The sequence below is a fragment of the Ursus arctos genome, chromosome X (assembly GCF_023065955.2).
Source record: "Ursus arctos isolate Adak ecotype North America chromosome X, UrsArc2.0, whole genome shotgun sequence".
NCBI lineage: Eukaryota > Metazoa > Chordata > Mammalia > Carnivora > Ursidae > Ursus > Ursus arctos.
The window spans coordinates 97,815,659-97,828,190 of record NC_079873.1 but is presented as its reverse complement, the minus strand read 5'-3'; the positions used below and the strand labels follow the sequence as shown (position 1 = coordinate 97,828,190).

Sequence of the window (12,532 nt, the reverse complement as noted above, 5' to 3'; positions counted from 1 at the left end):
CACCTCCTAATAACGGGCTAACAGGGAGATTTTACTTTTTAATAAGGTGAAAGGAATGCGAAAGCACATTTAGAAGTTAGGATTCAGATAAGTGTCCGACAAAAGAAGGGAGCTCCACTAAGTGGGAATTTGCTGAAGGATCAGACTATATCAAAAAGAAAACAAGAGAAGTGAGAGCTGGCAGTTCAGCACTTCATGGGAAAGCAAAGTCTTAAGTCTCATTATGTTTTCCTTAGGTGATATCACAGATGAGTCTGTAAGTTCAAATAGATTCAGTGTTTTCAAGCTGCAGTAGAAAGAGAGGTGATGCGGCAATCTTCTCAGATCCAGAAATACAGTGGACGAGCGTATTACGAGACAGTGACCACGATGACCTTCCTGAATAAGGTTTTTCCTCTTTCCCTTTGTGTGACCTCATGGTTTCGATTTCTTCCCACCAAAAAGAAATAATAGAAAAACTTTAAACCAACCATTTACCGACAGTGGCACAGAGCTCTGAAATTAATCATAATGAGCATTTCTATTCAATTTGTTTATGCATTACACTTGTCAGAACTGTTCTAAATTACCTGAAATTGCAAAGGAGAAAATTGAATTTGTTCACTTCTGAATGCCAATTGTCATCAAAATGGCACTCATAGGGTTTTTAATTTGGATTTCGTTTGGGAGATGCCACTTCCTAAAGGCCAGTGCACGAGATCAGCCTCGCTACTTTGGCATAACTGATTCCTTAAGCAAATTAAGTTGGTTGTCAAATTGCTTACTGGTTAAGTGTTGCACAGTATTAATTATAAGCATTAATTGCCCATTTAACAATCTACGTGATTTTAACTAGCATGAATGAAGTGATCTTTGCTAAGTTGAAGGGCATTGCTCGAATGTAAAGCTAACCAGAAGGTGACAATAAGTCTAGCACTGAAGTTATAAAAGAAACCTTCACGTATCTCAAACTGCAATATGCATGTGGACACGAGGGATTAGAACAAATTGAAATGTAGTCCAGCAGTTTTCTTTCTCGGGTATGGCATGTTTTTAAAAAGTGGAAAGAAACCAATCTCCAAAGAGCTGAAGTGCACTTGGGAAGTGGCATGAATTGGCAAGAAATTACATATCAATATAGGAGACCTTCCTGACTGTTAGCTGTCAAGAAAATAACATTAATCAGATTTGAATTTTGTGTGTTGGACTATTCCATTTTCTAAAGGCCAGCACACAAAATTTTAGAACAGCCTAGCTGAGCAAAATAGGATATGTCGCTCAGTTAGAAGAAGGCAGGAACACCAATTTTTTTTTCTTTTGCCACCTTCAGAACTAAAGTATTCTGAAGGTACTTTGTACACGCAGTCACATATGATCTAATCTAGTCTCAGTCAGGGCATAGGCTTGTTAGTGACCCTGGGCAAGCCGTCTATGTGTCTGGGTTTCCCCAGCTGAGATTTGAGGAGAATGATAATTTTGACTTCCCTCACAGGCACATTGGGGATATTCAATAATAAATGAATGTAATGCATTCCAAAGTGCTTTTCTGCGAATAACATTTCTCTTGGAAAAATAGCCTATGGACTTTTCCTAAACAAAACATGATTAATCTGGCTCAGTTGAAACTTCCACCAACTGACTACCAAAATATTGAAGGTTGTTTCAGGGAAGGGTTGTGACCCCCTTTTTATTCTAGAAAGATCTAAGGGCACTGGAGAAATTTTATTCTGAAGGCAAAAATTCAACTAAATATCTAAAAACTTTTACTCAAACCCCTATTTAAGCAGTCTTTGCTACAGAGATGCCTGGGCTGATATGACTTCCAAATCAATTCTGGAGTCTGTTGGGGCCCTTTACAGTTTATTTACAGCAGCTGTCATGGTGGTTCCAGGGTTGAAGATGTCCCTGGAATCTACTGAATTCTCTTATTTGATGAAGTGAAGGTAAGTAGAAAAAAATCAAGTATTCCAATTGGATCTGATTTTTTTCCAATTATAACTATAAACTGGGTCTTAAATCAGTATCTGCTAGCCTTTACTATCATTAACATGCACAGATATGCTTTGAGGGCAAATATAATTACAAATACAGTCAGAAACATACCAGTCTTAAGGGCAACTTAATTACTCTGATGACCCACTCCCTGCCATTTTTCCTCGGCTAGGTAGCCAAAATCTGAACACTTCCGTGTATTAGTTAGTTTCAAGTTGTATAGTTTAGTTCAGCAGTAACTGAACACTGACCCTGTCAGACACTCTGTTGGTACTGAAGATAGAGAGATGAGTATGGTTCCTGCCTGCAAAGAGCTTACAGTGTACTTGGAGAGATGTGAAAGAAATAGTGTTTACACCCAGCACTCACATCTTGGTACCTTTCTCCAACATAAGGAACCAGGGGTCTTTAGCCAAATGATTCATTCCAATACTGGGGCAGAGACTATAAAAAGAGCATTTTGTAGTACCAAAAAGTAGATAAGGGCTAAAACAACACAAAAACAAAAACTCCACATTGATGGATGTACGTCCAAAGGTCTCACAGGCCAACAGGAAGAGTTCCCGGGGGCTAATGCCAGACCAGTTTGAGCAACAAAATAAAGTAGCATTGGCTTTTAATGCAAAAAATAAAACAAATATCCATGAGTCCCTACTGATATAAATGAATGGCTAAATTCATAAATAAATAGAGAAGAGATAAAGCTCTCATACAGAAGATTTCCAAATTGTTAATGTAGACATTCGACCCTCAAGGAGGTGGAGTATAACTCCCCAGTCCTCAAGTGTTGCCTTCACAGAGTGACGTCCTTCCAAAAAAGCATGATCTGGAAATTGGAAGAGAAAGAATAACTTTATACTGGAGAGAAAACTGACAAACTCTACCTCAGCCAAGATGATCAAGGTCAACATCAACAATGATAAGTCGTGTTGATTATTATGTACCCTTGATTTGATTTGATGAGAATGGCACTTTACCCCTGTGGTCTTCCTCTCCAAAACCTATAACCCCTGTCTAACCAGGAGAAAAAAATTAGACACATTCCAGTAGAGGGCATCCTACAAAATACCTGACCAATACTCCTTAAAACTGTTAAGGTCATCAGAAACAAGGAAAGTCTGAGAAACTGTCATAGCCCAGAGGAGCCTAAGGAGACATGACTAAATATAATTTGGTATCCTAGATGGAATCCTGGAACAGTAAAAGGACATTAGCTAAAAACTAAGGAAATCCGAATAAAGTATTTTAAAAATAAAATAAAGGGCTTCAGATTATCTTTAAAAACAATGCTAATACAATATGACAGGTGCTGATAGGTCTCATATACCTCCTCTCTGCTCGTATCTTTCCACCTCTACTTCTTTTGTCACATTCGACAGTCATACCCTGTTTGCTGATCTGACTCCCCCTTGGACCATGAATTTCATGAAGAAAGGGGCTGTATCACACACACAAGAGGTCTCCAGACCACAGAACAGTTCCTAGGCACATTAGTGCACTTAGTAAATACTTCTTAATGAATTAATGAACTATTACATGATACAGAAATGGTACTAAGGGGGGAATTTGGGTGAGAGATGAGAGGCTTAGACTAATGACCACGAAGATAAAGAGAAGTGGGCAGATTGGAGAAGAGTTTAGGAGGTAGAATTTTTAAAAGCATGATGTTTTTACTGGATATGGAGAATGATGGAAAGGAGGAGTGAAGACTAGCTCCTGGCTTGGACAACTGGGCATGGGACAGGGCTCGGGGCTGTGAGCACATCAGAGATAAACAAGGTCGCTTTCCTCCAAGCTCACATGGTCTATTGAGGGATACAAATACAAAAAAAAATTAATACAATATATAATCCCCAAAATAGGGGTAAATGCAGTGCAAATAACCCACACTGCAGATTTAGGGAAGGCTTTCTTTGGGAGATGACGCCTGAGTAGAACCTAAAGGCATGTGAGGATTTACTAAGTAAAGAAAGGCTTGTCTACCACACCGAGGAATGTTAAAAAGTTTTTAGGGTTTTTAAAGATGGGGATCCAAACTTGGATCAAACAAAATATCCCCCAAACCGTTACTCCAGCCATTGTAAAAATGGAATTAGGAAGAATCAAAATGAATGAACGAGCTCAGCCATGTACGGCGATAAAAATATCACAAGCAATCCCATGCGAATATGTAATTGAAGAGTTTCAGGAATACCAAATCCAATCAAGGTAACTTTAACATCACCTTTAAAAGGTACAGCTGATTGTGATTATAACCCAAAAAAAAGGTCATATATAATCAGTTCTATTATGTCCTGAAAGAAGACAGAATGGATTAGAAAAGTGTGGTGGTCAGCTAAAAAAGGAAGCTTGGAGAGGAAAAGTTTGGCGATGCATCTCCCACACAGCCCTCTGTCCTTTGTATGCAACCCATCTTTCAATTTACAACAGGAGCCTGGAGGCTGGCAGGGCCCCCAGTGAGGCAGGAAACCTGGAGGAGAAGAAGTAGGGTTCTGAAGGATGGGAAGGTGGGAAGAGAAGAACTTCTGTTTGGGATTTGTTAAGTTGAGGTGACTGTGAGCCATCCAGGCGGGCATCTAGTAGGTAATTGGAGAACCAGGTATGAAAGCTACTGAAAAAAATTATTTCCCAGGATTTTCTCTCTTTTGCTTCTTTCTCTGCCCCCCAAATGGATGGTATTGAAATGTCAGTTTCATTTCAGGTTAGCAGTACACGCTGAGGTTTTTTTTTTATACCCAGACCCCTTACTAGAAAACTGAAGTAGTATCCATCTCCTTAAGGTACATGAGAAAGAAGATACATTTATTCTTTTTCATTTCTTAAGAGAATTTTCCATTTGTGACAAAAGGTAGACCCCAGGGGATGCATGTTGAACAAACTGCTTTGAATAACTTTACTCTTCTCTTCTGTAGCACAAGTCCTGCTCACAAATACTATCTGGCTATGGACCCTGTGTCTGAATCACTTTATCTATCAGACACCAACACTCGAAAAGTCTACAGGTTGAAATCTCTTGTGGAAACAAAAGATCTGTCCAAGAATTTTGAAGTGGTGGCAGGAACAGGTGATCAGTGCCTTCCCTTTGACCAGAGTCACTGTGGAGATGGCGGGAGAGCGTCGGAAGCGTCACTGAACAGCCCTCGAGGTAAAAAAAAAAAAAAAATCCTTTGGTCATCTAAAGATTTCATTTAACTTCACAAAATCCCAAGACTGTTGCCATACTGTAGTCCATGTTTCTCAATATTGACTCTGACACACATTGTCTCTGAAGTCCATCCCAGAAGATAGGCATGGTCAGGGCTAATTTTTAGGTAATATGCATTCGTATAGTCATAAGTATTATTAAAATGTCAAAATGCTTCTTTTCCTTTCTGCCTAGGATAACAAATTCCAGTTTTGCGGGGCAGGGGGGTGTTGCCTTCTGTGGGAACTTGGCCTTACTTTCGTCTGTCCTAAATTTACTCCTCAGTCTGCAAGAGCCAATCCTCAATTCTGTTGCCTGGGATGTGTGAATAAGTCTGCGTTCTCTCAATCAGCTTCATGATTTTATAGACTTGAAATCATATTCCCATCTTAGGCCACTAAGCAGAAGGACAATCAGCTTTAAATCTGTTATCATATATTGCCCACCTGATCTCCTTAATTATTGAATCATTACTCTCTGTTCCTTCTCCATGATGGTGTGTGTGTATGAGAGAGAGAGAAACGTGCGCACGCACGTGCACACTTTTACTTTAGTAGGTTTTATGAAGTATTCATTTGGTGGGTTTTAAGAAGAGAATGTGGTCTTTTTAAACTATTACACAGATAAAACACATTGGTTGCAGAAAAAAATAGAAAAAAGAGAGTGCAAAAAATATTTTTAATTCGGGGCGCCTGGGTGGCACAGCGGTTAAGCGTCTGCCTTCGGCTCAGGGCGTGATCCCGACGTTATGGGATCGAGCCCCACATCAGGCTCCTCCGCTATGAGCCTGCTTCTTCCTCTCCCACTCCCCCTGCTTGTGTTCCCTCTCTCGCTGGCTGTCTCTATCTCTGTCGAATAAATAAATAAATAATCTTTAAAAAAATATTTTTAATTCAAGTTACCATAATGCTACCACATATAGAAAACAACTGTTAGTATTTTGGCATATATCCTTCTAGACTTTCTTCTATACATATTATATATTTTATTTTCTAATAATGGAATCATAGTGTAGAATGTTCTATAATCTGCTTTTCACACTTAATATATTATGAACACCTTTCCATGCCAAAAAATATAGTGAGGTCAATGTGTTTCATTTGTTAGATGGTCACTTATTATTTCAAACATTAAGAGGTTACTCTTTAGCCATTTGACATTTGCCATATGGGGATTAAATCAGAGTTTAAAGCCTTCCATTTCTTCGAGGCCATATACAAGTCCTGTGTCTTTCGTAAAGCCCCTCTGGCTAACCCCAGCCCATTAAATCTGAATTTCTCTAACAGGGTCTACACCACCCAATTACTACTATATTATATTTTGCCTTCTTTTGCTTTCCAGTTCCAGTTCTTTCACGAATAGGAGGTTTTTTATTACCAAGACAAGCTTCTTGAGCTGAGAAACTACATGTGATATTTCTTTCAAATCTTCCCCACCTCCCCAGCAGTATCTTGTACAGTGTGGGATCCACTATACATGCTTGTCGTGTAATTGATTGGTTAGGTAACTCTTAATCTATATCAAGTATTCCTAAAAGGAATTTCAATTGTGCTTAAAAAATATGGGTCTTTTCCCCCTAAAGGAATATAAGCCCCCCAAGTATCATGGTAAAGTGTTTTAAGATGTTTCTTCTCTTGTGCCAGCTCTCATTCCTGCACATAGTAGGTTCACAATAAATATTTGATGAGTGAATGCATAACTCAGGTGCAACATATAATCAACTCATCTTTCAAGGAAATGTATCAGGCTAGGTCCCACCTTTAACACAGGTTTAAAACTCCTGCAGGTATTATGAGGATTTCTGCATAATAGGGAGGAATCAAGCTTGTATTGTGCCTGAAATTGACATCCTCCTGAGTTGCTACTTGTATGAAAACCACTCATCTCACCTACCACATTCAACCTGCCACATTAAGGATGAATATCTCAGCTTTTCCAAATAGAGTAAATAATTGATTCACTGCAGCTTTTTTTCCTCTTTTCTTTTGCTTGGAAAGTAGCAATAATAGAGTCCTGATGAACAGGATTTACATGAACCCTTAAAGCATCAGTAATGAGAGTGCCAAAATTTATATATCTATTAAAGTTAATATTAAACTAAGTTTTTCTTCTTGTCATGGCTAGTAGTACATTTTCCTTTGGCTTGATTTATTCATCTTTCTATCCAAGAGTGGCCTTTATAATAATCCAGTACACTTTATTCATCCCAAAGCAAGCAGGGGCCCTAAGATCATCTGTCCGAGGCTTCGGAGAGCTGAATGTCTAATCCAGCCAAGACAGCTTTCACATAACATACTGAAGCTGGTGTTGACAACATCTGCTCTGGTCCATGAGTGAACGAGGATGTTGAAAGGAGGGGAACGGGTGGCTCACACTCAGTATCCACCATGTCTTCCTCAGCCATGTTAACAGTATTTGAAGACCCTGTTAGGGATCTTCAAAATCACTCAGATGGCAGAACCTGTGTCCAGACATCAGTTGCTCTTGAAATTGCTGGTCAGAACACTTAGATGCCTAGCTAGGGCACCTATCTCCATGCTGAATATAGACAGCACTCACCCTTGGCAGTGAATCAGAAGTGAGATTCTCATTATATGGAATGCTGCAGGGCAATTTCATAGACTTCTGTAGAGGAAGGAAAAATCATGCAAGAAGTCATTTAAAGCACAGTGTGCAAATTGAGGGGAGAGTATTGCTAATTGCTCATGATGTCTTTGAGGTTCTCCTGCAGGTTCTTTATCTCTCAAGAAAGAACAATTGGTTTGTTTGGTTGGTTGGGTTTTTTTGCTTTACAACTACCATACACATCAGTTTCTTCTTCCTTCCCCCATAGAAGGACAGCAGATGTTTAACGGATTCCTTCGAGGAAAGGTTTGATTTTTCTCTCCACCTAGAAGCTAATAAAGAAAAGCTGTAGATCAGTAGAAAATGGAAATGTACATCTAGGGAGTACAATTCCTAGGTTAGGAAAGAGAGCTTGCTCTAAGACTTTAACAAGCAACATACTGCAATTATAGGCAGTCTCTCCAACATGTCCTTAATTATGCAAGGTAAGTCAAATAAATGTTAATCTGCAAGACAGCTCATTTATTTTCTGAATCTATTCTAAAAATAGGATGAAATGAAATTTGCTTTTGAGATCATTCGTCCTAAGGTCAGAATAAATTATCAAATGGGACTAAAAACCAGTCAGCAAAAGGTAAAAGGTCAGAAGCCATGGGATTTTTTTTCTTTTCCTTTTTTCTTTTTTTCTTTTTTTCTTTTTTTTAGAAATGGCAGCAAATTGTGATGAATGTCAGGTTAGGGAATCTAGACTTTCTTGTTCAATCCATGTAAAGCCAGTGTTTCTCTGGATGACCCTGTGTAAGTCACTGGACCTCGCTGTGGTTTCATTTCCCGGAACACTAAAATAGACTTAATGGTGCCATTGACTAGTTTTGTTCCACTGGACTAGTTATTTAAACACATTTAAACACAATTGTCAACTTGAGGGTGTGGGACGATCTCCCCCCGGCTCTAGTGTATTACAATGACCATAGCTCTAACTTAGCCTGCGCTCCATGCTTCACAATACAGTATGGCTCATCTTCACAAGGGTGCTCAAAGTCAATTGCGTTTCCCCCAGTTCTATAGATGAGGAAACAGAGACTCAGATAGGTTAAGAAATTTATCCAAATTCGCACAATTTACAAATAACACTGGAATTCAAAACCGTGGTAGAAAAAAAAAAAAAAGGCCTGTGATGCCTCCAATATCCATCACGGCCTTTCAGCTAAAATCCATAATCTCTGTTGGTTTCTCTGGGAGAATAGGAAATATTGGAAAATGCTTTTTATCTAATGACACATATTCAAAATGAACAAAATATTTTTATTTGCAAGATACAGGGCTTTTTAGTTGAGTTTCCTTTTCCTATTAAAACTATTTTTCTGAGGTTTCTGACCTAGCGGTGTACTCATAGTAGACCACACAGCATTTACATAGCCTCTAAATGTAATTATTCAAATAAATCTTCAGGAAACCTTGTCACATCTCTTTGGCAGATTCTGCAGTTAAGAACTTCACCAACTTTTTCTTAAGGGATGGAGGCAGGAAACCTTAACTTTATTAAATTTCTTGATTACAACTGGTAACTACACATTTTGTTTAAAGGAGAAATGGAAGTCTCCCTGAATAGAATTTCATATAAGATATAGGTACTTCTCCTGGGAATAAGTCTTTATCTGATCCAGTTTTACGCACTTTGAGTTGAATCCCAATAAAGAGAAACATTTGCCATTTTACTCATATGGGTACTTCTCCTGGGAATAAGTCTTTATCTGATCCAGTTTTACGCACTTTGAGTTGAATCCCAATAAAGAGAAACATTTGCCATTTTACTCATCAATACTTCAATGTAATGGGGCAAGGAAAAAAGTTGAGCAACGAGGCTGATGGTGTGCTAATCCCTAGCATTGTATATGAGTTTGCATTGACTTTGAAAGATGCTTTTAAAACATGCATGGATGATGTAGTTGAAACTTAGGTTCCATTTATTATTTTTACTGCAACTTTCCTTAATTCTACAGAGAACTCAAACTAATGAGTCATGTAATAGATGACCAAGTACTTAAACAGAATGTGAAATGGTACTAGGTGGGAATATAAAATAAAATTTGTGACAAGCCGAATACATTTATTTTTTTTTAAGTAGATACAGAGGGTGAAGGAGTGACTGGACAAGATGAAATTAGTCAATGACTTAATTTGGTTCTCTTGGACCTCACCAAGGATTATATCTCTATTTTCATGTGCCTCTTTAAGCAAACTGACCTCAGAACTTAGCAGGACTTAGACAATGTCCAGATGAGTGCAAACAGCTCCTGAGCCATTCATTCCCTAGGAGGGAAATGATCCTTAAATCTTGACAGCTGCCAGAATTGTTTTTAGGGTGTTTATGACACGAATCATACATGAGTCACTTTACCTTTATTAACAACTAAGAAATCTGTCTAAGATAAAGTCTAGACAAAATAATCTGGTTTTGTCCTGACCCAGATATATCTGAGTACATTCTGAAGCCTCACTGACTCCCCTGGCATCTACATGCTATTCTGAAAGGCTAACTTTGGGGCTCACAGAAAGATGCTAAAACTCTAAGCGGTGACATCTTGCTGATGTCATCAGTGTCTAAGGGAGAGAGTATAGTGTACAAACAGGTACGAGAATGTTCCTTTGGTTCTGTGCAATGGAAGCAGTAAGATTTTTCCTAAATTCCTTTAGTACATGACCCATCACAGAGGCATAAGCATTTGGATTGACACTAGGGCCGGCACTCACCAAAATTACAGGCAAGCCACAACATGAGTAAAATGAGTGGTACATTTAGGAAACTACAAATAAATCAGTATTGTTGGAAAAAAATATCCAAGGGTCGTAGAAAGAGCAGGGGCAGGGACAGGAAGTTTGGATTTCATCCTATAGGCGAAAGAGTTGAAATGAGAGAGTGACATAATCGTCCAATGCACACATGTTTGATAAGCTGTTTTGTAGACAGGGTAGTGCATGCACTGGGGTGAGGCTGGGGCAAAGAAATCACAGGGAGTACTGATGTCTATGGGACAGGCAATGGAAGGGAATCTAATGAAGGGGACAGAGAGGAAACCTGCAGAAGAAAAGAAGGGGAACAGAAAGAGCTTGGTATCCAGGAAGCCGAAGGAAATGTTTGTTTCAAGAAGGTGTGGAAAACAGTATGAAATATTACACATTTGTAGCCATTGGATTAGACAATGAGGAGTTCATTGCTGACCCTGCTATTGGTGGTTTGAATAGCAGTAGGGATGGAAGCCAAATTGCAGTAATTTAATGAGCCAATAAGAGGAGAGAAAATAAATAATTGTAAAGAAGATCGCTCTTCTGAGAAGTTTAGATGTGAGAGAGACAGCGATGAGTAGTGACAGGACGGGGCGCTCAGGGGAGGCTTCAGCTATAGGAGATGCGGTATCGGTTAGAGGTAAATGGAAAACTGCAGAAGACAAAATAAATGATGAAACCAGGTCTGGAGGAGACTGGGAGGGAGTAGGCCTTGAAAGGGGGTGGGATCGGAGAGACCATCCTAAGATAACGGTGGGTGTGGCGATGAAGATAAGTTTGTCAGTAGAAAGAACTAGAAGGTTGATGGTACTCCATTCTGGATCTGTTCTGCTAAAAATGAGGAAGTAAGGTTAGGAAAGACTTGGGAGAGCCAATTAGTGAAGAAGGCTTTCTGGGTAAGATCAACATTCTACCACCCAGGGCCAAATTCCCAGCTCAGCTTCAAGGAATCTTCCATGAGTACTTTCCTCCCACAGCCTTGTCTTAGAATCAGAGGTTCCTCGAGAAAAATGTTTGACAAAGCCTTAAAATTCAGGCAAAATGATTTTTTTTTTTTTTTTTTTTTACTGCTCAGTGATCCGTGCTGTGTCCACTTCTGGAGATTTCTTTCCTAAACTATGTTTTTGATCTCTCAGTTTATGGCAGCTATACCAGAGACCTCAGTACCTCGGATGCAATCAGAATGAGAGCTTAATGTGTTCCCTGCAGTTGTTCTAATGCATCTGCCTATGATGGCCAAAAGATTTTGACCTTATATTATGTCAGCAGCTGGGACTTGAGAATCTTTCTGCCTATTCTGTCAGAATTCTAAAGCCATCAAACTGTTGGTGTGGAGAAGTTAGACAAAAGGAAGGCACATACATTTATCCTTGGCTAATTGGTCCAGGACACATCAGTGGTTAATACAGAGAAACCTGTATTAAGTTCATTTAAATTTTATAAAGCTACAAATGCATTATTAAATGACTTTTTCTTCTGCATTTATTTTAATTTTCATGCATGCATAATATTCTAAACACAGAGATAATATTTTAGAGGCCAAAGACCAAGAGAAAGAAGTTCCCAGGTTCTAGAGTCAAACAGAACTGGATGCATATCCCAGATTCACCACCCATTAAATGTGTGACCTTGAATAAGTCACCTAAATTCCCCAAACCGCAGCTTCCTGATCTGCGAAGTTAGAATACTAGCTAACAGTGCCTACACAATAGTGTTCAGCAGTATATGTAAAATGCCTTGTAAAGCTCGCTGCCCAGCATGTAGTGTGGACATGTTAAATGTCACCTGCCATTATGATCAGGCTTGCTCTTTTGCTGCTAATAACATTACTACTTATAATAGTAACCCAACCATGGAATAAGTTACTTTGGAGGGAGGCAAGTTCCATGTCCTTGAAACTCAGTCTGAGACGTGATCATTTCCAAGGAGGAACGGTGCCACAAAAGAAGCAAGAGTCGAGGTAAAGTGGAATTCAGGTATTGTATGTGATTTGACCAGTCAATCCCTCACACCCTTGAGAGACAG

General features: G+C 39.1%; 1 protein-coding gene across 2 annotated transcripts in view; it reads left to right on the top strand.

Annotated features, from left to right (window-relative positions):
* TENM1 (teneurin transmembrane protein 1) overlaps positions 1-12,532 on the top strand; it is a 759,525-nt gene that overhangs the window by 655,637 nt on the left and 91,356 nt on the right. For both annotated transcript variants that reach the window (XM_044391612.3, XM_057314228.1), the window contains one exon: positions 4,884-5,116. In XM_044391612.3, coding sequence (XP_044247547.1) covers positions 4,884-5,116 — 233 coding nt within the window. The remainder of the gene's footprint in view (positions 1-4,883; positions 5,117-12,532) is intronic.